Consider the following 26810-nt stretch of genomic DNA (forward strand, 5'->3'; position numbering starts at 1 on the left):
GATACCTTCAAAATTGAAGTAGTTATGGCCCAAAAACTAAATCATACATATTCCATGTTTTCATTTAGGGGTAGTTTTAAGGGTTAAAAAACTTGGGCTTATGATTTTCCAGCAAAGCTTTTTCGAGAACGTGGAACGATATTTAAATCCTTTTTAGTTTATTAAAAGAAATTTTTTATACAATTTTTAATCGAGGGGTTGATTTTAAGGGTTGAAAGGGGTTAACAATTAAATAATTAAGATAGAAAACGTAAAATATTATTTACTCTATATTTAAGACTTCTTGTCAAACCAAATTAATTTTTGTAAATTTTTTATATTCAGAGTTTTTTTAAGGGTTGAAAGGGGGTTAAAAATATAATAATTAAGATAGAGAACGTAAAATATCATTTACTCTATATTTAAATCTTTTTATGTCACACTAAATTAATTTTTTGTAAATTTTTTCGATTTATGGGTTGTTTGCATGGGTTGTACGGTTTTCAAGGGGATGCAAATGAGTTTAACATGAGGTTATTGTGTTAGAAAACACTTCACAATGTCACTCTTTATTATTAAACATGTTTTCTGGCGATAAAATGGCTCAATGTCAATTTTTCCATTAAGGGGTTGTTTTCACCCCTTAAAAATAAAAAAACGGAGTTCGGGTCAATATCACTTTTGAATTTAAGGGTAAGATAAGCCTAATTCCAAAATCTCATGTAAATCGGTTCATAGTAAAAATTTTTGGAGGTAAAAACCTATTTTACGCTTCAATGACTGCACTATGTGCGTTGAACGGAGAATAACTACATAGGTAGGTACCCATCTAAACATGTGAGTTGAACGTGCTGATAGCAGCATTTGGTAAACTGTAACTAAAACGTTTATCATTAGCATATTTCCAAAATGATTTAGGATTGTTTTTTAACTCTGCATATATACATGTAACATAATATTGATTAAAGCATATACCCGACAAACGTTTGAATTTTATCCTAGGAAGAGAAGATTTACTATATTTGGCATCGGTACTATACTTCATTTACAATGGGTGAACATACCTTTCACCACATGTCAAAATTCTAAGTTCATGGGAAACCCATTTAGGAAAAGTTGATGTTATGTATCTCGTCAGAGGTGTAAAGTAGTAAATCTCTAGTGAAATAATTTCATAAAACATATTAATGGAAACACTAATATCATTGTTAGCCAATCATTTCTACTTATTGAGGACGAAGAAGAAGACGACGACAAAAACAAAATCAAATACCTTTGGCTTACTTTATTGCTTATACTTAAAACTATAAAACAATTTGTATAAACATTAATTATTTTACAACTTAGCACACGGATACCTATAGTTCAGTAGTAGTTACGCCCCAATACTGTTGCATTCTATCCAGATCCAAAGAGTCTGCCAGTCCTCTTTCGTGCATCAACGCAAAATCATACTCCAAGTTATAAGGCATAAGTCTTTGCAAACTCCCGAAGTAAGCTGCGCATGGACCACCCAATATCTGTTTCTTATCCAAAGCAAACCTGGAACCAGACCGCGACAACAAAGGATTAAAAGAGCGTGCACTACCAAACTGTTTAGATAAAAAAGAACCCTGACTGTTAGTGGTAGCTGCACTTTCTGCAAGTTGAGGTGAACTTCTAGACAAAGAAGCCATTTTCAGTGAGGATGGTTTGTTTTTCATATTCTTATTTAGAGTGTTTAACTCCTTATCAAACAAGAGTTGAGTGTTTTGTTCCAGCATATATTCCCAGCACTTAAATTGTTCCTCAGATAATGCAGAATCTGAATCTTCTCTGTTTCTTTCTTCTTCCTTTCTTTGTCTTAACGCCTTGGCAACTCCTCTGTAGCTTCTCCTTTCAGGATTGGTTTTTATATCAACGGATTCAAAAATCGATGGAGTAAGGCTTCTCACTGATCTACTTTCGTTTTGTTTATTAAGCTGGTTGATGAACATTTTTGCTGAAAAATTACAGTCGCTACAATTGTTTTCACTTTGACCACTAGGGGAAGATCGATCGTCACATGGTAACATAGGAGGTGGTATAGGAATTTGCTCCAAGCAATTTAAACATTCTTGGTTTAAGGCTTCACAACAGCAACCTGGTTGACATCCTCCAGTATTATTACCTACATCACCCTGGTATTTACTTTTGCGTATAGTTTGTCTTAACTCTCTCATTAGTAGATCAACGTCAGAGCTTAAAACATTGAATTTCACAACGATAATGCTTAAGTTCTCCTCAGCACCATAACTTTGGGCCAAATCTTGCAATCTCTTTGCAGCCAGTATAACATTTCTCTGCAAAGTGACTTCCTTTATTCCGTTTTCTGGAGTTATAACATCCCATAGATTTCTATTGGCTATTATCATATACTCGTCTTGTTCCTCCAAAAATATTTCCGTAACATCTGGATCTGGTATTGTTAGTTGTATTTGAGGATTTGTTCTAATCTGTTTTCGTTGTTTTCTGGGTAGAACTCGTACTGGCCCAGATACTCTACCAAGAACTATTCTAATATCTCCTACACTAACAATTTTCATTACATACTTTTTAATGCTGCCACAAAATGAGTATTCAGCAGTTTGTTTCGATTTTAAGACGTGAGTCAAAATTGAGTTAATACCATATTTTAGTCCCTTATCCCTTAGAGATTTATGAATAGACAACATTGTGTATTTCATATAATCATGAGCAGTCTCTTTCACAGTTCTTTCTTCTAAAAGAACTCTCGGAACAATTTTGTCTACACCAAGTGGAATGTTGTTGTTAGATTCTCCGTCAAATATTCCAAAGAGGCCTTCGGTGTTGCAAAAAGCAGGCAGACGAATTTGTGATATATAGAGTTTTTGTTTATTTCCTGCTGTTTCTGAAAATCCTACCGACCAACAATGTTCAGTGAAATCGTTTTCGCAAAACGGAGAAGGGGTTAGAGGTAAAGTAGTTCTATTCTTTCCAGAAACGTCCACCAAGCTCATAGGTCGTTGAGTCCTATAAGTATTAAATTGATGAGAGTCTACGTGTAGTTTTGTATTACAAGATAAGTCTAGGAATTTTAGATTAGGAGGTATAAGTAAAGTGAGATCAATACGGTCTAGTTGATTATGAGCTAGATCTAGCACCCTCAAGCTTGACAATGAAGATAATTTTGGTACAGTTTGGAGGAGATTGGAGTGAACTCTTAGCACCGACAAATGTTTTATTCGCTCAATGTTTTCTGGCAGCTTCAATAGTTTATTACCAGATACCACCAACTCTTCTAACTCAGACCAAAATATTGCACAGTTTTCTGGTAAAGAGGTAAAGTTGTTATAAGCTATATGGAGAATCTTGATGTTTCGTATAAATGCAGCTAATCTTTCCAAAGACTTATCTATAAGGCAATTGGCTGTTAAAAATAACTTTTCTATTTGCAGTACTTCGTCTGGTTTTGGTAGATCGCAGAGGCGATTATTGGACAGATTAAGCACCCTAATATTTGGAAAATATTTAAAAAACGTTTCAGGCAAATTTGATAAACTGTTGTTTTGCATAAACAGTTCCTGAATGGGTAATCTTTTGGATATAGATGGAAGACTTTGCAGCTGATTGTAAGCCAGTTGAAGTGTGTGTAAAAACGGTAGTTCGTTCAAAAATACATTTTCTGGTAGATACAATAAGTTGTTGTTACTGGCAAATAGAGATCTGAGTTCGTTACATTCTGATAACCAACTAGGAAGCGTTTCCAATTCATTGTATGAAATGTCCAGGTGTTTCAGTCCTTTTGGCGGGTGAGCCACCGAGATATTCTTGAGATCTAAAAATGAAAACAGTAAGATTTTTAACAGCATGTACTTATCACCTAGTGAAACCAAAATAATAAAAGAAAACAAATAAACCTATTTTTTTCCTAACCACCATCTTGATGGTTTAAATTGTCAAAATATCTCGAAAACTTATGTGGAAACATATAATTTTAAGTATACATTACTAAACTAATATTATATAATTTTAATATAATACTATTAACTCTCAAAGAAGTAAAAATACTCTGCTACGCAGATGACGCAATATTGATAGCCCAAGATGAAGATAGTCTGCAAAGATTAGCCCGCAGATTTAACATAAGAGCAAAATAATTCAATGTGACAATTTCATCTCAAAAAACTAAAACAATAATAATCAGTAAAGGACCAATCAGATGTAAAATAGAAATTGATAGCATCAGTATTAACTACATTGTCCAGTTTCCTTTTTCCAGACCTGGAAAAAGAAATAAAAAATCAAGTACTGATAGCAAATAGACTGGCAGGATGCTTCAATAACACTACATGGCGAAACCGATATATTAACACTGAGATAAAGTCAAGAATTTATAAGGCCAGTGTAAGACAAATAATGACAAATGCATCAGAAACAAGAACCGATACAGCCACAACACAAAGAGTACTGGAAACGGCAGAGATGAGAGTACTGAGAAGAATTACAGAAAATATACTGAGAAGTCGAAAGAGAAGTGAAGGCATTAAAAGAAAATGTAACGTACATTGTATAAACGTGACAACCATCCATAAAGGTATCATTCCGCCAATGAACAAGCAGAATTGCTTAAAAAGAGAAAGAAGAAGAAGAAGTATTAACTCTAAATATTTTGTTTATATCGACAAAAAATCGATAAACAACCGACAATAATATAGCAATGAAAAAAGACTGAAATTAAAAGTAAATAATTTATACCTACTGTTGTTTCCAGCAATAATTGAAGTCAAACGTTTTCCATTCAACGTTAATGTGGTTAGACAATTTCGAGAGCATTGTAAAATTTGAAGTTGTCCTACAGCGCTGAGATCTAAATTTTCTATATTGTTTTCACTTACATCTAATTCCGTCAAACTCTGTAAATAAAACATAAGATGAACGTAAAAGTAATTTAACATCTTTTATTTTAACAAGAAGAATCAGTTTACGAGCCAAAGAATTACAAAAGCACCAACAGCAAATACACCTTAAGAATGAATTCATCATTTTCTTCATACAGTAGATTTAGAACGGGATGGATGAAGTGGAATGAAGCTGGTGGTGTATTGCGTGACAGAAATATTCAAATGAAACTGAAGGAATAATTCTATAAAACTGCCATCAGACCATGATATACAGAACTGAATGATGGGTATTTTAAAATAAAAGAGAAACAACAAGTGCATGTGACGGAAATGAGAATGCTTGGATGAAGGAGTACAGTGACAAAAATATAATTAACAATGAATATACCTACCAAGAATATACTCAGAGTCACTTAACACGCGATGGAAAGAGCAATTCTAGGCAGATCACTTAAGGACAGGAAAACAAACACATGGATAAGACAGAAAACGAAAGCCACATATGTGGTACAAAAATCATTAAAATTGAAATGGGAATACGCTGGACATGTAGCTAGGAGCGATCTAAACAAATGACACAGAACAATTCTAACCTGGAGACCATATCAACACAAGAGACCCAGAGGCAAACCTCCTATGAGATGGACAGATGATCTGAAACGGACTGCCGGGAAAAACTGGCTACAAGTAGCGTACAATAAAAAACAATAAAAAGGAAGACTTGAAGAAGCTTATGATCAGATGTGGACGTGAATGGTTAGAAGAAAGAAGAAACTAGGAGGAATCAAGAGGTTGTGCCAATTGATGTCAAAATGAGAGAGTATAGGTCAAAATAAAAATGTAGAAATTTAATTAGAGAAGCCGACCCCACATATGGTAAAAATGTGTGAGACTAGACCTGGTTAAATTCAATATTCCTCTTTTAAGAATATCATATAACAAAGAAGTTACTTATATAAACTTACTTATACAGTATGTCCCTGTAAGTTGTATCCATATGGAAAACTTTTTTATTATTAATTTTACGAAAAAAAGTTATTCTTTATAAAAAGCTCTGCATGGTCCAAAACCTAAGATTTAACCATCAAACATCAAATTTTTCGAATATTATACGAGGTATGTCTAAAAGTTTGAATTTCACTCAAGAGTAAAGTAGCTTTATTTTTCGTAATATTGGAAATTGCTATTATGAAAAGTTGTTTGGAATTAAAAACTATATTCTAATATGCAATTACATCCTTCTAATTGAAAAATTTTTTTTTGAAAAATTATGGATCTCATTATTTTTTCAGTTATTTCAATTCTGATAACTCTTTTATTATTAATTTTACGAAAAAGTGATTCTTAATAAAAAGTTTTAGATGGTCTAAAACTTAAAATACAACCATCTTATATCAAATTTTATCAATTTTATACGAGGTATGTCAAAAAAGATTTTAGATCAAAAGTAAAGTACCTTTATAGTTCAGAATATTTCAATTAGAAGGATGTAATTACATACTGAAACATATTTTTTAATTATAAATAACTTTTCATAATAACAATTTTCGATATTGTGAAAAATGAACGTATTTTACTCTTGAGCGAAATTCATATTTTTTGACATACCTCGTATAAAATTGATAAAATTTGACATAAGATGGTTGTATTTTAGATTTTAGATCATGCAGAACTTTTTATTAAGAATCACTTTTTCTCGTAAAATTAATAATAAAAGAGTTATCTGAATTAAAATAACTGAAAATAATGTTTTTTTTTTTATTTTATTCTCGCCTTGGTTCAGAACCTTTAGCCACGTAACTACAGTAGAACCCCGCAAATCCGAACTAATTGGGGGGACAGCCTGTTCGGATTCCGAAAAGTTTGGATTATCCGAAAGTTAGCCTAAGAAGCTAACGAAGATGATTTTTAAAAGATTTGGACTGCCACCGATCCCTTTATGAAACATTATCCGCACGTTTATGCCTCCAATATTCTAAAGCTGAAAAATATTTAGATCACTGAAATATTAAATCGCTAACCCCAGTAGTTTTGTTTCGTCACGGGACATGGGAATTCGGCCATGTAAATGATTCATTTAATTTGTAATCTGGATATTGATTACACTATGTTTCTCATGTTTCTTATCTTTTTCAATGTTTTCGTTCATAGTATACCGTAGGAAATGTGTATTATGCACATTCCTTTATTGATTGTGTTTTGTCTAACTCCACACTATTATTCACCCATTCATGTTGCAGTGTTTAATACTGTAGCTAGCATCTTACGTAATGATTTTCTCACATAATAAACATGTTTTTAAATTTTTATTTTGAATTTTTAAAAAATTTTTCACTTTCCGTTGGTTCGGATTTGCCGAAAGTTCGGATTTGCGGGGTTCGGATTTGCGGGGTTCTACTGTACATATAAAATTATTATTCTTCGTTCATAAGTAAAATTGTCCAGTATACACTTAAAAATAAAAAATAAAAAAAAATAAAGCTTACAAATAACAATGCCTACGTACTATGTTAATAAATACAACTATATTAATTTTTTTTTCACTACGGTAAGAACTAAAACATACATAGGTTACAAAATAATATTATTAATTACAGTAAATATCTCATTCATACATTACATAATACAAAAGAAATACCTATTCATTCAAACGATTAGTTTTACATTCACACTTTTAATTTAATTTTTTGAAGAAATGTCATAATTAGTTTAAAAATTTTAATGTTATCCACACTTAATAGCACATTTAAGTCTAGGGGAGTACTTAAACCTGCTTTCAGCAATTCTTGTAGCAGCCACATACTTGCATTGAGATTTAAGGGACAGTTAAAAAATATATGAAAATAATGTTAGTTATCCATATTTTTCAAAAAAAAAAAAATTTTCAATTAGAAGGACGTAATTGCATACCAGAATACAGTTTTTAATTACAAGCAACTTTTCATAATAGCAATTTTCAATATTGTGAAAAATAAAGCTACTTTACTCTTGAGTGAAATTCAAACTTTTTGACATACCTCGCATAATATTCAAAAAAAATGATATTTGATGGTTAAATCTTAGGTTTTGGACAATGCAGAGCTTTTTATAAAGAATAACTTTTTTTCGTAAAATTATTAATAAAAAAGTTTTCTATATGGATACAACTTACAGGGACATACTGTATATACATAAACTTACCCCATAGTTGCCAAGAATAATATGTCCTTTTAACCTATTTGATCTTAAATTTAAAGTTGTAATGCCTCTAGAGTCTTCACTTTTCTCTTCCGGTTCCTAGAAAAACAAACAAAGTAAATACGTGTGAACAATGAAAATTTTAATTGAAGATTTTATCTCAATAAAAAGTAATCTAAAAATATGACGTATGCCAACTGCCAAGGAGATTTCTTGAGTCCTCATCCAAATCGTCCTTCCATTCCTTTCTCGGTCTTCCAATAGGTCTCTCCCCCTGCATTCTCGCACTCAATAGTTTTTTGCAAGCCTCTTTTCTTCGCTACTAATTTAAGACGCTATAGGCGGACATACTGAGATAAAGGTGGATCTTTAATTATATATTTCATAATTGTATCTGATTCGTCACTTGTTGTCCTCATTTATAAGGCCTATTATTATTGGTCTCATATAATGTAATAAAACGTATAAATTCCACTGTCGGATTCTACGAGAAACAACCTTCTCCGGAAACTTGTAGGGAGCAAGGGGGGTGCAAAGCCCCAGGTCTTAAAGTCAGCAGCTGAGGCCTTATGTTTCTTAAGAGGGGAATATGCTTGTCCCGTCTGGCCTGGAGTTGATCTAGACACGTCCAACAAGTCACCACAGCGTTAAATCAAACATGTAGAATAATTACCGGCTGTATGAAGCCTACCCCTTTGCCCCTACTGTACCCGGCAGCTGGATTCACATCACCAGACAACCGTAGATGCGCCTCACAATATGTGGAGAAGTTCAGACAAACTTTCGATGAAAGGCACCATGAATTATACGGGTTTGATGAACCGCCAGGAACCAGCCGACTTAAATCAAGAAAAAGGTTTATGAGAAATATCAGCGTCGAACCACCCGAACTGTTTCCCCTACATCCAGAACGACCTATTGGAATGAACCTGGACTGGAGAACCTGGCGGACACTCAACCGCATACGTACAGGTGTTGCCCCTGTAAAACAGAACCATATTAAATGGGGCATCAAGACAGATAACGACGCACTTTGCGAATGTGGGGAAATACAGAACGTGGAGGACCTGAGAGTATGCAGTCTTTGCCCATCACAGTGAACCCTCGATGATTTATCGCTCGCAAATACAAAGGGTGTAGACGTAGCCCGATAGTGGGCAGAAAAACTGTAGTCGGATCCAGACACGAAAAAGTAAAGTAATTATTATTTGTCTCAGTATCTTCAAAGATGTCCATGCGGGTTACAGATTTTTGAGTCAATATCCAATGTTTACATCCATAGCTCACTATCTGCATGATTGCATAATCTATTCATACTCTCTAGCAAAAATTGAAGCTTTTGAAGCACTGAGCTATTCCACTTAATAAAATCGTGGATTCATATTGTCACGTGTCGAAGCTAAAAATTGCTTTTTTTTGGTGCTAACACAGTACACAGTTGCAAACAACACTGAATTGTCGATACATTAACAGAATAAAAAGAAAAAATATGTAACAACAAAGTATCTGGTTTGCATACTTTATAAGCTTCGAAGAGATTTAAGATAACTGTTTGGTACTAACTTTTCTAGCTGAGTTACGAGTAAACTAAATAATAGGTTAATATTCTTAACGGAGAAGCTTATTATATGAGAAATAACATGATATTGCAACTACAAACTACATACATGTAAAATCATAAAAAATATCATAATATATATGGGGAAACTATTCACGAATAGATAAAGTAAATAATAATCCATATCCCTATTACACAACGTAAATATGTGTTTCAATGAACAACGTTGTTCTTTAAATCGTTATGTAAGAGAAAGTAACCGAACAGAATTGAAACAAGATATAGACGAGCTAGCATAAATAATTATTGTAGTTGGTATGTATATTGTAGTAGAAAAAATATTAAAGCTTCAAATTAAGTAGTTATGCATGGTGTGATGAAGATGGGTCGGGCCAGAACGTTATATTACTGTTAAATCTGGAATCCGCTCGAAAGCATTGACGTAGCTCAATATTAAAGTGGAAAAGGTGCAAGAGGAATTTTGTAGTGTCCAGCAGACCGTATATTGCCAAGCGAATAAAAAATATTTTGTTTTTGTTTCATGATTATAAAATTTAATATTTATTTTTTTATTTATATATAAACAGTCAGATTATTGAAAAGCATGGAGAGGATATTTTAAATGAAACGGTGCGCAAGTTATTGGCTTATGTGAGAGCTTAACGTTAAAAGGACAAATGGATTCTACGCTCATAAGGACATACACAAATATACATGAACAGCCAACAAACGGGCCAACATTTATGGAAAGATGATGAGTGACGTGTTTATTGAAGGAAGATATTTAACCCAAAGCGAATAAAAGAAGGCAGAGGAAATGAACTAATGATAAGGAGGTCAATATTTTTCAATAGTGGCGTAATTAATTGAGGTATAGTTTTTATGATAAAATGTTGTACATTGTTATTATATTATGGTAATTAGGTTCATTAGGCAATGAACGGGATTAATCGGATTCTACTCAAGAAACATACAAAGAAGAACTAAAATTATTATACAGAGTGTCCCAAAAGTAGTGGAACGGTCGAATATCTCGCGAACTAAACATCGGATCAAAAAACTGAAAAATACGTGTTCAATCATTTTCAAAGATCTATCCAATGACACCAAACACCAACCCCCACTACACCCCCTGGAGGTGGGGTGGAGGGTAACTTTAAAATCTCAAATGGAAACCCCTAGGTTTTCTTGCAGATTTGGATTCGTTACGTAAAAGTAAGCAACTTTTATTCAAGACATTTTTTCGAACTGTGGATAGATGGCGCTATAATTGAGAAAAACGATTGGTCCTGATACCATAGGTAAATTATAGAAACGGTCTAATATCTCGAGAAATACACTTCCAAATGGGAAACCAAAAGAAAGGTTTTTAATACTTTTCGAAAACCTATCGAATAACGCTAAACATGACCCTCCAACCCACCCCCTGGAGGTGGGGTGGGGGGTAACTTTAAAATCTTAAATAACAACCCCCACTTTTTATTACAGATTCGAATTCGTCATGAAAAACTAAGCAACATCTATTCGAAACATTTTTTAGAATTATTGATAGATGGCGCTTTAATTGGAAAATACGATTTATTAGCGCCATCTATCAGCAATTTTAAAAAATGTTTCGAATAAATGTAGCTTAATTTTTCATGACGAATTCGAATCTGCAATAAAAAGTGGGGGTTGCTATTTAAGATTTTAAATTTACCCCCACCCCGTCTCCAGGGGGTGGGTTGGAGGGTCATTTTGGTGTTTATCGGTAGGTTTTCGAAAAGTATTAAAAACCTGTTTTTTTGGTTTCTCATTTGGAAGTGTATTTCTCGAGATATTAAACCGTTTCTATAATTTACCTATGGTATCAGAATAAATCGTTTTCCCCAATTATAGCGCCATCTATCCACAGTTCGAAAAAATGCCTTGAATAAAAGTTGCTTACTTTTACGTAACGAATCCAAATCTGCAAGAAAATCTAGGGGTTTCCATTTGAGATTTTAAAGTTACCCCCCACCCCACCTCCAGGGGGTGTAGTGGGGGTTGGTGTTTGGTGTCATTGGATAGATTTTTGAAAATGATTGAACACGTATTTTTCAGTTTTTCGATCCGATGTTTAGTTCGCGAGATATTCGACCGTTCCACTACTTTTGGGACACCCTATATAAAAAACACTGCTGACGCTGATCCTATGATATGGAGCAGAAACATGGATTCGCAGATGGATGAAAGACTTTTGGGAACATTCTACTCCGCAAAATACTTAGAGCAAATAACCCGCAAAATATATAGAGCTATAAACGAGCATGGGCAGTAACTTAGCGACTTAGATGGACTGCACACATAATACAAATTCCAAACACGATTGCTACAAAGCCAACCACAGGAATACCTCTAGAAAGAAGAAGCAGAGGCCGACCGCAAATTAGGTGGTTAGACGGAGTTGAGACCGACCTAAAAATTAGATGACAACGGGTCGCTAGAAACCTGACAAAATTTGCAGATCTTTTATATGATGTAATACAACATATGAAAGTAGAAGAGATTGTCGTCTTCTTAATGTGAGAGGGGGTTCATTGGATACACGATATATGCTATCGATAGAACTAGAGCGAAATGTACCTATAACATAGACGGGGAGCGCTGTTGTGAACAGATTTTAATAAATCTATGTCAGATCTAAAGGCAGAAGAATAGATATAGCCTAGCATAGTCGATTCTTGAATAGTAGAAGTCAGCGTAGAAAATGGCCTGTCCCTAAACACAAAAAAGACTCAATTTTTGCTAATAGCAAAACCCAATATCGCCAAAAAAGCATAAAAATACATGGAGAACAAATTAAAAAAGTGGAAAATATAAATATCTCGGTACAATCATTAATGAAAATAATGAATGCACAGAAGAGATTAAAGCAAGAATAGGACAGGCAAGAAATGCTTTCAACAAACTGAAAAAAGTATTTTGTAGCAGGGATATTACAATTTATTTAAAGATTCTGAGATGCAATGTGTTCTCCGTAATATTTTATGGTATGGAGGCTTGGACATTAAAGAAAGGTGTTTCGGACAGATTTGAAGCCTTCGAGTTATGGGCCTACAGCGGGTGTAATTTCCTCACCAAAATAGTCTTTTGCCTGCGTTTATAAGGGTATGTCATAATCCCACAGGTATTTTCCTCACCAAGACCAAAATGGTTTACTATTAAATTACAGTAGGTACCTATAATTATAACAATTAATTAATTAATTATAAATCTTGAATGGGTTGCATGTGAGAGTTCATTTTAAATGAAGTAAAAGTCAGACTTACTCTCAATCTTTATTATAACTTCCGACGACCGGTTTCGCTCTTTAAAATTTGTAGAGCATCTTCAGGTCAAAGGTAACAAGTTACAAAATGCTACAAACAAACTAACTAACTCTGGTTTTTGTTTGTAGCATTTTGTAACTTGTTACCTTTGACCTGAAGATGCTCTACAAATTTTAAAGAGCGAAACCGGTCGTCGGAAGTTATAATAAAGATTGAGAGTAAGTCTGACTTTTACTTCATTTAATTAATTATAGTATTTTATTTTTAGTCACAATTGGAATTTTGACAAAAATGGCATGTTTAATAGAAAGTGATCGCGGTACAAACTAACTAACTCTGGTTTTTGTTTGTAGCGTTTTGTAACTTGTTACCTTTGACCTGAAGATGCTCTACAAATTTTAAAGAGCGAAACCGGTCGTCGGAAGTTATAATAAAGATTGAGAGTAAGTCTGACTTTTACTTCATTTAATTAATTATAGTATTTTATTTTTAGTCACAATTGGAATTTTGACAAAAATGGCATGTTTAATAGAAAGTGATCGCGGTACAAACTAACTAACTCTGGTTTTTGTTTGTAGCGTTTTGTAACTTGTTACCTTTGACCTGAAGATGCTCTACAAATTTTAAAGAGCGAAACCGGTCGTCGGAAGTTATAATAAAGATTGAGAGTAAGTCTGACTTTTACTTCATTTAATTAATTATAGTATTTTATTTTTAGTCACAATTGGAATTTTGACAAAAATGGCATGTTTAATAGAAAGTGATCGCGGTAAACCTTACGCGGTGTTGGTATTTGAAAATTTTATTTTTTATAAAGTGAAAGTTTTAAAAAGTGAAGAAGTATTCTGGAGGATAAAACAACTTGTAGTGCGAAATTTTCTACTATTGGTGCAACTTTTACAGTATCTAGAAGTAGCCGACAACATAATCATGAACCAGATTGTCAGAAGTTAGATCGAAAAATTGTTTCTAACTGTTGTAAACGTAAAGCAGAAGAGAATTGAAAAACCAGCAAAAATTATACGCCAAGCACTTGCAGCTAATTTGTCTGAAACAATTACTACGATTGTTTTCAATTACATAAGAAAAAATATATAATTATCGACGAAAAATGATGCCTGGTCGACTTCCTTCCAATATTGATGAGGTTCAAGAATTTGTGACGGGGTGTGCTCAATATGTGACGTAATACTAAACGACACCACAATAGAAGCGGTTAATGATTATATATATTTGAGACAGATGATAAAAATAAATAAGGAAAACCAAACAGCGGAGGTAAAAAGAAGGGTCATATTGGCCTGGACAGTATTTGGAAAATTAAAATGGGTCCTAAAGAATAAAAAAATACAACAATACTTAAAAACAAGAGTGTTTGACCAGTGCATACTCCCAATTCTCACATACGCATGCCAAACATGGACCTTGACCAAGGCAAACATGGATAAAATAATGAAGACACAAAGAGCCATGGAGAGAGCAATGTTAGGAGTAAAATTGACAGACAAAAAGCAAAACAACTGGGTCAGAAATAGAACAAAAGTCAAAGACACAGGCCAACATATAGCCAGGCTAAAATGGAGCTTCGCAGGTCATAACGCTAGACAAACTGACAATAGGTGGAATAGCACGATACAACAATGGAGACCATGGACAGGAAAGAGAGCAAGAGGACGACCTCAGATGAGATGGGGAGACGACATTAAAAAGATAGGAGGAACGCACTGGAAACAGAAAGCACTAAACAGAAGCGAATGGAGGAAACTGGGGGAAGCCTATGTTCAAAATTGGACGAATTAAAGGGCAAAAGAAGAAGAAGAAGAAGTGCTCAAAAAACAACCAAGAGGGAAAATTTTCTCTTTATAAACAAAATTTTCTCTCTATATATTCTGAATACAATTAAAGTTAGAAAACTACAATATCTGGGACATGTCATGAGGAGCAAACGTTATAACTTGCAACTTGCAATTAATATTACAAGGAAGAATACAGGGTAGAATGAGTCGTGGAAGAAGACGCATCATTGGTTAAACAATTTGAAAGCTTGATTTAACTGCACGTCTGCTGATCTCTTTAGAGCAGCGGTATCGAAACTGCGAATTGCCGCCATGATGATTGCCGACCTTCTTAGAAAAGATGGCACATGAAGAAGAAGTCGACTCTTAATAAAATAGTTTCATCGGCACTTCATTGAAGATGACAAGGGTTTTAAGACAATCGGTTTTTTCCAATTGAATCAAGAGTCAGATATTACACTGGAGAACTTTACATTAATTACCAACAAATAGTGGGGAATTTCTGAATAAAATTTGGGCCAAGGAAGTCCTTCTGGAAAATTATATTTATTTGGTTTTGATCTGATAGAGTGATAATTCTGCATTTTGTAGAAGTTTATATATGGTGGGAACATAGTATTGCATTATATTTAGAAAGAGCCTAAAAAAATTGGTAGATAGTGGTTAGAGCAACTCTTTTGATAAATTCACCTTTTCTTCTTATACTACACGATCAAACTTTGGAACTGACAAAATAAACCAGACATTGTGAATTTTTACTTTTCGTGCTTTAGTAGGTATAGATAAAAAATTATCAGCACGCACCTTATTACTTTTTAAAAGGTTCATTGATTTATTTAACAATATAAGTGATATTCACAGAAAACTTGCATAATTGGTTTGCTAATTAAAAATTATTAATTATTGATTCGTAATAATTATTGCTAATATTGTAAGAGAAATTTTTATGGTTCAGCTATATTCAATTAATGAAATTAGTACTAGGAAGTCTCATAAAAAAGCTAGCAGTATATAATATTATAATAATATAAATATTATTTAGTATTGTATAGTGTATCCCAAAAAACACATAACATTCATAATCTTGTGTGTGATAAAGTTTGAAAAAAGCACCAAAACAGGTCGATTTTTAAAATTTTAATTTTTTGTTGCATGTAGAAGTAGAAACAAAATTTGTAACAACAAAAAAGTTTTGCATTTAAATTTTCTACAATAGTGAATTGAATGCAAATTCAGCAAAACGATGATCAAAAATCAATGTTCTTCGATAATCTTTTTCAGGTATTTAAAAGCCACATAGAACCAAAATTTACCCAGAAAATTTTTTAAAAACACTCCCGGCACAAAATTCTACCACTAAATAATTTTGATTAAGTTTGACAGTTTATAACTTTTTTATTTGTATTCCGATTTTCAAGATTCGTACATCAGTTTGTAGGTTAATAGGTCTGGATCCCGCGTATGAAAAAAAAGTTGATTAATAGCAAGCTGAAAATTTATTAATAGCTTAAGGGTGTCTAGTCGGATAAACTTTGATATATTGGAACACTGTAACAGGGGCAGTTTTAATTGTGGAACAGGTTAAAAATTTGGAACGGTCAGAACACGAAAATGGCACATTCATTTTGTCCGACAGAACAGACATAAACTCTCCGAATATAGATTAAACTCTCATGCAAAAATCAGACTGCTATTTATCACCTGTCATAATTCGTGTCATTTGACATATTCTACATGTTCCACTCATTAAAACGTCAAGTTGGTGATAAATAGCAGTCTGATTTTTGCATCAGAATTTAATCTCTGTTCGGAGAGTTTAAGTCTGTTCTGTCGGACAAAATACATGTGCCGTTTTCGTGGTCTGACTTTTCCAAATTTTTAACCTGTTCCACAGTTAAAACTTCCCCTGTTCCAGTGTTCCCATATATCAATGTTTGTCCGACTAGACACCCTTAAACTAATAACAAATTTTCAGCTTGCTATTAATCAACTTTTTTTTCATACGCGGGATCCAGACCTATAATGTATTGACATCGTTTGTTATTATTGTGGCAATAAACAATTGTTGCTTAGATGGCATTATACGGAGTGAATAGAAGCGTTGTATTTTCTCCTTATTTTAAAAACTTCTGTGGCAAAATTGAAGAGCTGATTTTGTTTCAGTCTTTTCGTATTACCCCAAAGACATCCCTAAGATTTTGTTTGTTAACTTATATATTCCGAATTTCTTGTAAGAGCTGCACAATTTTTTTTTAAACAGACACACTGATTGACTCATAAACATGAATATCTTAAATAGAGGTTGGATTGATAAGATTGGAATGGCCCGTGTGCAGCCCAGAGCTCAATACTATCGATCGAGCATTTATGGGTGAATTGAAAATAGCTATTCGCCGTAATTCTAGGCCTCCAGAGAATTTGGTGCAGTTAAGATTAGCGCTGGTAGAGGAATATCAGGCTATTCCCCAAGCAAGGATAACAAATCTTATTCATTCGATACCATTCGATATCATTAATAAGATTAGAATGGCCTGCATGCAGACCAGACCTCAATCCTATTGAGCATTTATGGGATGAACTAAAAATAGCTATTCGCCGTCATCATATGCCTCCAGAAAATTTGGTACAGTTATGGCATTGGTAGAGGAATATCTGGCTATTCCCCAGACAAGGATAACACATCTTTGTTCGATGCCAAACAGATTGCGAGCAATCATTGCTGCGAGAGGTGGACATACCCGCTATTGAATTGTTTTGTTTTGTTGTTAATTTTGTTTTAATTTATTAATTTTAGTGCGTTTGATATTTTTAATTAAATAAACCTTCAAGAAGTGTTTTTATTTACAGCTTTTACAAAAAAAGAGATATGCGGATAATTCAAAAAACAAAATCTTCCGGATGCTTCCCAGATAATACGAAAGTAGGTACCATGAAACAAAATCAGCAATTCAATTTTTCCTCAAAATGTTTTAAAGTTAGGAGAAAATACAAAGCTTCCATTCACCCCCGTATAAGGTCATCTAATTAAAAAAAAATTGTTAGCGAAATAATAACAAAGGATGTCAATACATGTACCTATAAACTGATGCAAGAATCTTGAAAATCAGAGTACAAATAAAAAGTTATAAATTGTCAAAAAATTGCAGTGGCGGAATTTTGTGCCGGGGAGTACCTATATAAAAAAATACACCAAATTTCAGCACAGTCCATGAAAGTAGTTTTGCAAAATTGTTTTGCAATCTAAATCTTTTAAAAAAAGTTATAAAGCTTCAAAATTATTATTATTTTTTAATGAATTTTGTAATATTAATAATTTTTTCAAATTGCAATCAATTTTATCTCGTCGAAAATTTAATTACAAAACTTTTTTCTTTTCGCAAAATTGGTCTAAAATGGATAGATGCCGATATAGTAACGACAAGGAGAAAACATTTTCTAATTTTTTCCACAAATTGTTTATAAAAAATCGCCACCTTTTGTTAACATAGAATATTTCGAAGCAATTAAAACAACATATAGGATTATATACGATATACGATTTATCAAACACAAAACAGACACCGCTTGATCTATTACCTACTATACTACGATAGAAAAGAAAACACTTATTACCTGAAGAACTAACGCTCTCATGTCAGCACTTTTATCCGGTGGCAGCGCCAATCTGTTGTTACCCACTCTCAAGGTTTTCAAAAACTTTAAATCCCATAAAGTGGCCGGCAAAACACTCAACAAATTCTGATCCAACACTAACTCTTTCAATCTGCAAAAATAAAAAACGAAAGTTAATCCTCAGGCACCTCACTCCGGCGGATGCACATGCAGGACAGCGCCAAGGTTGAAAATTCTTCACAATTTCCTCCGCTTAAATAATTATTTATTAATTTAAATGAAATGTTTTTCTAGATTTTGATCGAATAACGAGACTTGAGGTTTTGTGGTTGTATGGGGAGTTGGAGAATCGGCAAAAGTTTGGTGTTTGTGATATGGTTCAGTGGACTAACTAGTTGGGGGCAGTAGCGTTACACACGCCAATGAGTGATAGGTATTCTTCTAATAGTTTCTGCCTGTTTTAAATATTTAGTTAACAGTAGGATAATTTCATTACTAAAATAGTTTTGTTTTTGATTTTTCTCGTTTCATTATCTTTTGGTACCAACGTCATTGGACGTTGGTCTATCATTCTGATTCACATAAAAAGAAGCCTCTGTATACAGACAAAATGCCCTTACTTCCAGAATTCAATTTTTTTTTATTTTTTTTTTTTTAGTTCTATGTGATTAAATAATAAGATTCACCTCAAATTTAGTGCAAAATCCCCTTTATCTACTCCGTCAAAAAATCACCTTTTCGTTTATATTTTTTTCGGTGGGTTGAAATCAATTTAAAAAATTAAAAAATTTCACGGACATTGATGAGACCTTTACAAAATTTGTCTTTTTTTATAGACCCGTAGGTTGAGTGTAATTCGTATAATTTTTTTTGGACGACTGCAGATTTATTTATTTTTATTTTGTTTTTTTTTTTCAAAAATATATTTCTAATTTTCTCCAGATTTTTCCGGAAAGTGCCCCACCTTCAAAAATCCAATAAACTGGTTTTTTAAGGGTTTTGGGAATTTTCCCCCAATCGTTAAAATTGCTCTGAGTGTTATTTTTTAAATAAATAAAACGTAAAAAATTAAAAAATTTATTCAGGTTGTATCGATTTTAAAAAAAATGATTAACCATGCAAAAAATCGGAAAACCCCTTAAATATCCTCAAAATTCATGGCTTTTCGGGGGTTTAAAGGTGTTTCTCCCAATTTTTGAATGTCCTAAAAGACTCAGTTACTTCAAATTATATATTATAACTTTCGATATGTTATTATACCATATTATAACCTTGATATATTTTAAATTCTATAAAATACAGAAAGTCCCCCAAAACCGTTAAAATACCGGTGTTTAGATTTTTTAAGGATGTGCACTTTATGTAAAATCTGAAAAAAATCAAAAACATATTTTTTTATCAAATACACAAAATAGAAAAATGGACCTGCAGCCATCTGCATAGATATTCAAGTTTTCTCTTTTTTATTATTTTCATCAGGTCACCTTCGCCTTGAACTATTCTGTTTTAGACTTCTACTCTAATTTCTACGTTTGAAATGCATTCTTGATATTTTGAGCATTTTGCGATATGACCACATCTCGAAGGGTTCTTCGAGATCCAGGTTTCAAATCCATACAGTAATACAGGATACATATAACATTTTAGGAAATTGATTCTTAGTTGTCAGTTCATCTGAGAATTTCAAAGTATAGAGCTAAGTTTCATAAATACCATACCCTTCTTGCAATTTATACACGAGCTTTAATTTCTTCATCATTATTAAATTTGATCTTCATTATTTGATTCTCCATCATGATAAACTGTCTCGTTTATCAAACATCGTAAGTTTTTAAGTATTTAAATAGATATTTAAATAAAAATAATGAAGGTTTATTGACCTGCATTATTTCGTTTTGTTTTACTAAGCAAATGATCAAAGGTAGAGTTATCCATCTGAACGTTAATCATAATTAATGATAACATTAATACAATAAAACATCTCACGCTCTAAAGAATAAGACAGTTAAAGAAGATATAGAATATTGCTATATAAAAAATAATCTTTATTTTCAGTAAATAAAATTCGGTGAATATAGACCAGGGCATTTAGGAAAATATAAAACGATTTTAAATACAGCACCTAGAGACTTGCAACTTTTTGCATTATGTTTGAGATGACGTCAGGAAAAAGTCTACAATAGAAAAATGCGTGGAAATACATACTTTCATTTACAGTGCATAAAATGCACCTAGAAGTGCATAAAGATGTCAAAATCAGTTTATTAAGAGCCAGATTTTCTTACTCGGAGATTTTTGGGGTCGCTAAGAAGACTAATACAAAGAAAAATTATATGAAGACCTAGAAGCTGCATACCATTCATGCCCAAAGAATGACATCAAAATTATTTATGGTGATCTCAACGCAAAAATAGGAAAAGAGCCACAATACCTACCAACGATAGGTAAGCACAGCCTCCATGAAGTATCCAATGACAATGGCATCAGACTAATAAATCTAGCAACTTCCCTTAACATGGTCATTGCCAGCACATGCTTCCAGCGAAAAAATATTCATAAGGGAACGTGGAGATCTCCAGATGGGTTACAGTAAACATGATCGATCATGTTATTATTGACTCTAGACATCACTCAGACGTAGTAAACGTATGCAGCAGACGAGGGGCAAATGCAGACTCAGATCACTACCTAGTGGAAAGTAGAATAAGAGCCAGAATCTCAAACATTAAAAAAGAAAATGGATCCAAAATTGAAAAATATGAAATAAAAAACTTAGCAGACAACAGCAAAAGGACCAAATACAAAGAATATATAAAAAGAAGGCTAGAAAACAGACCAAAGCACGAGGATATAAACAGAGAATGGGAAGCGTATAAAAACATCATACAAGACACTGCCAAAGAGACCTTGGGTCTACAAAAAAAGGTCAAATCAACTGAAGGGAAGTGGTTCGATGAAGAGTGTCGTAACATAACAGAAAGAAAAAATAATGCATATCAACGACTACAACAACGACATAGAACAAGACAGGCAGAGGAGGAATATAGAATGCTAATGAGGGAAGAGAAGAAAATACACCGCAGAAAGAAAAGAGAACATATAGAAAAAAACTCCAAGAAATTGAAGAATTAAATAAACCGACAGAAACCAGAAAATTCTACCAAAAACTTAACAAAAGCAGAAAAGAATTTAAACCAAGAACAATGATGTGCAGAGACAAAGAAGGAGATATAGTAACTCAACAGAGTGAAATACTGCAAAGATGGACTGAATTCTTCAAAGAGAAGTTTGAACAAAACAATCCCCCCTTCAGAAGCTGAAATGCAAGAAGCAGTTACCAGACTGAAAAACAACAAGTCACCTGGATTGGACAACATTAGCGCAGAATTAATAAAAGAAGGCGGAGACTCCCTATTGAATGCGATACACGAACTTATAGTGAACATATAGAATAATAAACAACTGCCACAAGACTGGAATACCGGAGTAATCATTCCACTACATAAAAAGGGAGATCAGCTTCAATGTAACAACTACCGGGCAATAACGCTACTGACTGTGGCATATAAAATACTGTCAAATATTTTGTCTGAGCGATTGAGACCATATGCGGAACAAATAGTTGGGGGATATCAATGTGTTTTCTGCAGGCAGAAGTCCACAAAAGATCAGATCTTCGTTTTGAGACAAATCTTGGAAAAGACTAGTGAATTTAATATAGAAACACATCATCTCTTCATTGACTTTGAGAGTGCCTATGATAGTATCCATCGAGAATTTCTGATCAACGCCCTGAAAGAGTTTAATATCAAAACTCATCTCATTGAAATAGTAAAAGAAACACTTAAAGTACAAAGCAGGGTTCGAATTCAAAACGCACTAACAGATACAATCCATGTTAGAACGGGCCTACGATAGGGAGATGCCCTATCCTGTATTCTATTCAACATCACATTAGAGAAAATAATTAGAGAGTCAAAAGTCAACACCAGAGGAACAATAATAACAAAAAGTGTACAAATATTGTCATTTGCAGATGATGTTGATATCATAGCTAGAAGCAACAGAGAAATGATAGAAGCATTTAATGCTATAGAAAGAGCGGCACAAAACAGTGGCCTAAATATTAATGAAATAAAAACCAAATACATGAAGGCCAGCAAATCGACAGGCCAAAGAAACCTACAGAATCTGACAATAGGAGATTATAACATCGAAAGCGTAAAAAATTTTACATATCTAGGTTCACTAGTTACCGCAGATAACAATGTCAGCGAAGAAGTTAAGAGAAGAATACATATTGCTAATAAAACATATAATGGACTCATTAAACATCTAAGACCTAACAACATCACGAGAAAAACCAAATGCAAAATATACAAAACCCTGATAAAACCGGTCCTTATATATGGATCAGAGACATGGACACTGACGAAAAGCGATGAGAACTTATTAGGTACGTTTGAACGAAAAATCCTTAGACACATATATAAGGGGGTGAAAGAAAATGACGTATGGCGCAGAAGATATAATTTTGAACTATACGCAGCATACAACGAACCCGACGTCATAACATCCATAAAGATCGGACGTCTGCGCTGGATGGGCCATGTTGAACGAATGTTGGAGACCGAAACACCAAAACGCATAATGAAGCAAACACCAGTAGGGAGAAGGTCAAAGGGAAGACCCAAACTTAGATACATGGAACAAGTGGAACAAGATCTGAAAACACTTAAGATTACCCACTGGAAGAACAAAGCAAGGAACAGAACAGAATGGTGGAAAATCCTAGAACAAGCCAGGACCCAAAAAGGGTTGTCGAGCTACTGATGATGATGATGATGAAGAAGAGTAATACGCCAGCAGAACTGACCTATGGAGCACTTGGTGCCTAGGGTCACTGCTAAGGCACGTCATCTTGTGGAATTTCTAGGCTTTTCGACACTAAATTGATGCAAACCGAATACTCTTGTGTTTTTGGGGTTGCTGATTACTATTATGACGTAGGTGAATGCCTCTGGAATATCTGGTATCCAGGACGGATACAAATAAAGAAGAATCTAATAGTTAATACTGTTTGTTCTTAAGAACTATGGTGAAAGTAAATGAAACGAAGTCAACCCACGTTACTTTTACAAACAGAAGAGATGTATGTCCAACAATAACATTAAATGATACACATTACCAGTCAGCACACAAGTTAAATATTTGGGATTAACCCTCGACAAAAGATTAACATGGAAGCCACACATTCAAGCCAAGAAAACGCAGATCAACATCAAAATACGACAAATGAGCTGGCTTATGGGCCGAAAATCAAAACTCACTATTGAAAATAAACTACCCCATTTTAAATATAATATGATAAAACAAATTTCGACCTATGGTCTCCAACTCTAAAGCCATCAAATATCAACATAATACAAATAGCCCAATATATGACCGTTTTGGAGTGTAATTTCCAGGGGCAACTCCGAATTCCATGAAAATTTGGATTTAGGTTCTACTTACCCTCCACTTCAAAGTTGAATTTGTGCCGTTGGTTGCTTTTACTTGGGGGGTGACATTTACCCTTTCTCGGGGGGTGAAACACGCGTGTTTAAAATAAGGTCGGAAATGGATAAACTGACTTATTTTAAGCACCTTTTGCTCTATAAAGTTTTTTACGAAAGTCAATACTTTTCGAGTTATTCGCGATTTAAAATGTTGATTTTTCGACAAAAAAACTACGTTTTCAGACCGTTTTCCCAAATAACTCAAAAAGTAAATATTTTATCGAAAAAAATATTTTTAGCAAAAGTGTAGCCTACGAAAAAACGAAAAAATGGTGTACCAGTAAAGTCTATCATGAAAAATAAATTCTTATTCTTCTAATTCCAAATCGAATAATTCAACGCGAAATCACCGAAAAAAGAAGCGTTTTTCGGGAAAACCTTATTAACATTTTTAAAGTATCGAAAAAGGCTTATTATTTGTTTTTTACAAAAGTTTACAGCATCAAAAATAAACGAGTTACACTGAAAAAAAAGTTGGCCCCTTTTTTTTTGGTAAAAAAAATCGTGAAAACCTCCCCCTATTTAGCACCCTAAATGAAATTAATCGTTTGGCTTTACCATTTATTTTAACTGTATGTGTATTGTTTATATGGTCTATAAGTTTGGTTGGTTTGAAGGACTTATTTTTGAAAACATTTGGTTTTATAGTAAAATAAAATTTTCTAAAAATTTTTGAAAAATTTCATTATTTCAAAATAACTTAAAAAGTATTAGTGATAAGAAAAATCTTAGAAAGTAAAAAAATGTAGATTTTGCTATTATAAATATGCTAGTTTTATTTTGTTTCTCCGTAAGACAAACATTGGTTAAGATATGGCTGTTCAAAATTTGCATACACTCGTGATTAGTGACCCATTCAAGCTTTCTCAATTTAAACCCTTTCAAAAATAAACACTTTAAACCGGTGAGACTGACAGATCATATAAAAAATAGATAGGTAAGTAAATTGTTTGTAAAGCGGTAGCGATTAATTTCATTTGGGGAGCTAAACACGGCGAGATTTTCATGATGTTTTACAAAAAAAAGAGGGCCAACTTCATTTTGAGCGTAACTCGCTTATTTTTAATGCTAAAACTTTTGTTTAAAAATTAAAACAAAGCTTTTTATAAACAATTTAAAAAAGTTTAAATGGGTTTTTCCCGAAAAGTGCTTAATTTTTCGGTGATTTCACCTTGAAATATTCGATTTGGAATTAGACGAATAAGAACGTATTTTTCATGAGCTACAACTTTGTTTTTGTTTGATTGATAGACTTTACTGATACACCATTTTTTGGGTTTTTTTATAAGCTACACTTTTGCTAAGGATATTTTTTTCGATAAAATATATACTTTTTGAGTTATTTGCGAAAAACCATCTGAAAACGTAGTTTTTTTGTCGAAAAATCAACATTTTCAATGGCAAATAACTCGAAAAGTATTGACTTAAGGAAAAAACTCTATAGAACAAAAGTTGATTAAAATCAGTCAATTTATCCATTTCCGGTCTTATCCTAAACGTATGTTTTTTCACCCCCGAGAAGGGGTGACTGTCACCCCCCACGTAAAAGCAACCAACGGCACAATTTCAACTTTGAAGTGTAGGGTAAGTAGAACCTAAATCCAAATTTTCATGCAATTCGGAGTTGCTCCTGAAAATTACACGGTATTGCCGAGTTTCCTGTTCATTTACTGGGCTAAAAGACTCAATCAAAAATATTGCGAATGATATTCAACGCGTTCTTGTATGTATCACGAGGACTCAGCTACATTTTCGGTAGAGGAAGAAATCCGAAGAATCACAAAGAATTACCTTGATATACTCAGAAGTTGTCCAAATGACGAAGCAAGACTGCTAAACGCTCCTCCCGAATTTACAAGACGACTGAAAAACCATAGCCAACTGATTTAATAAATTAAATATATTATGTATAATCTAATGTAAAAAATATAATAGGAGGGTTGCCATAGGGCAGCTCCTCCCGTATGTATTTAACACTCAAACTATTTACTTAGCTTTGGTGTTTGATGAAGCAGATTGTAAATCAAAATATGTAATATAAAAAAATATTTATGATTTATTGCATTAATTTTCATCTCCGTCGAGAAACGCCTCTTTGTCTTCGCTAATACCACTGTCATCAACATTAAGAATGGTGGAGAAGCACTCCGAAAACAATTTGCTGCCTAAACAATTTTTACATGCAACTGTACATCGCCGATCCGGAATAAGATTGACGTAACTGCAAATAGCCATATTTCTCAGGAGAGCCTCAGAAGAGGCAACAGTAGCGCGCGGGAAACACAGTCCAAGATTGTGGCTGTAATTTTGAATATTTTGTCGAGATATTTGGCACACATATTCGTAATATAATAAAGAATGGCGGTACAGAGCTCAATTTGAGAAATATGTTAGTATGTGGAAATTACTCTATAACTAAATAAAATACAGTAAAACCTGCCATATCCGGATCAATGTGGCGACAAACCGATCCGGATATGAAAAAATCCGGATATCAAGACCACTTCTTTTATAGTCTCTGAAACGTTTTCTCCTTCATACATTCCAGTAATCAACGCCGTCAATAACTTTCGTCGATAGACACCTTTTATAGATTCTATAATACATTATTTCGCCATCTTTTAGTTCTTTTGTGTCGGGATGAGACGGTGCGTTGTCCAACAGTAGGACTGCCTTCCTCGGTAGATATGGGGAGGTCCGGATATGACAGGCCGGATGTAGCAGGTTGTACTGTAATGCAAAAAGGAGCCTGTACGGCCATTAAGAAGAACAAAAAAATACATTTTCTTCAAATAAACTTTTTTATCCCATGCCTAGATTTTGTGTCACATTGGATCTACTAAAAATCGATTTTCTATAACAAGAAATCGAACGTGACTGACTTGGCAGCATTTAGCGCGCCTATGAGTACAATAATTATTGTTTTTGATAGTACGATGTGACTGTCACTGTCGTAT

At 33.5% G+C, this 26810-nt stretch overlaps 1 protein-coding gene across 3 annotated transcripts in view; it reads right to left on the reverse strand.

Annotated features, from left to right (window-relative positions):
- Positions 1–1249: 1249 nt before the first annotated feature.
- Positions 1250–26810, reverse strand: part of LOC114324465 (protein phosphatase PHLPP-like protein) — a 69739-nt gene continuing 44178 nt past the window's right edge. For all 3 annotated transcript variants that reach the window (XM_028272329.2, XM_028272328.2, XM_050645142.1), the window contains 4 exons: positions 18296–18446; positions 8043–8138; positions 4721–4874; positions 1250–3796 (listed from right to left, as the gene is read on the reverse strand). In XM_028272329.2, the coding sequence (XP_028128130.2) occupies positions 1338–3796; positions 4721–4874; positions 8043–8138; positions 18296–18446 (2860 nt within the window). In that variant the 3' untranslated portion in view covers positions 1250–1337. The remainder of the gene's footprint in view (positions 3797–4720; positions 4875–8042; positions 8139–18295; positions 18447–26810) is intronic.

This window comes from Diabrotica virgifera, chromosome 1 (genome assembly GCF_917563875.1).
Source record: "Diabrotica virgifera virgifera chromosome 1, PGI_DIABVI_V3a".
NCBI classification, from domain to species: Eukaryota; Metazoa; Arthropoda; class Insecta; order Coleoptera; family Chrysomelidae; genus Diabrotica; species Diabrotica virgifera.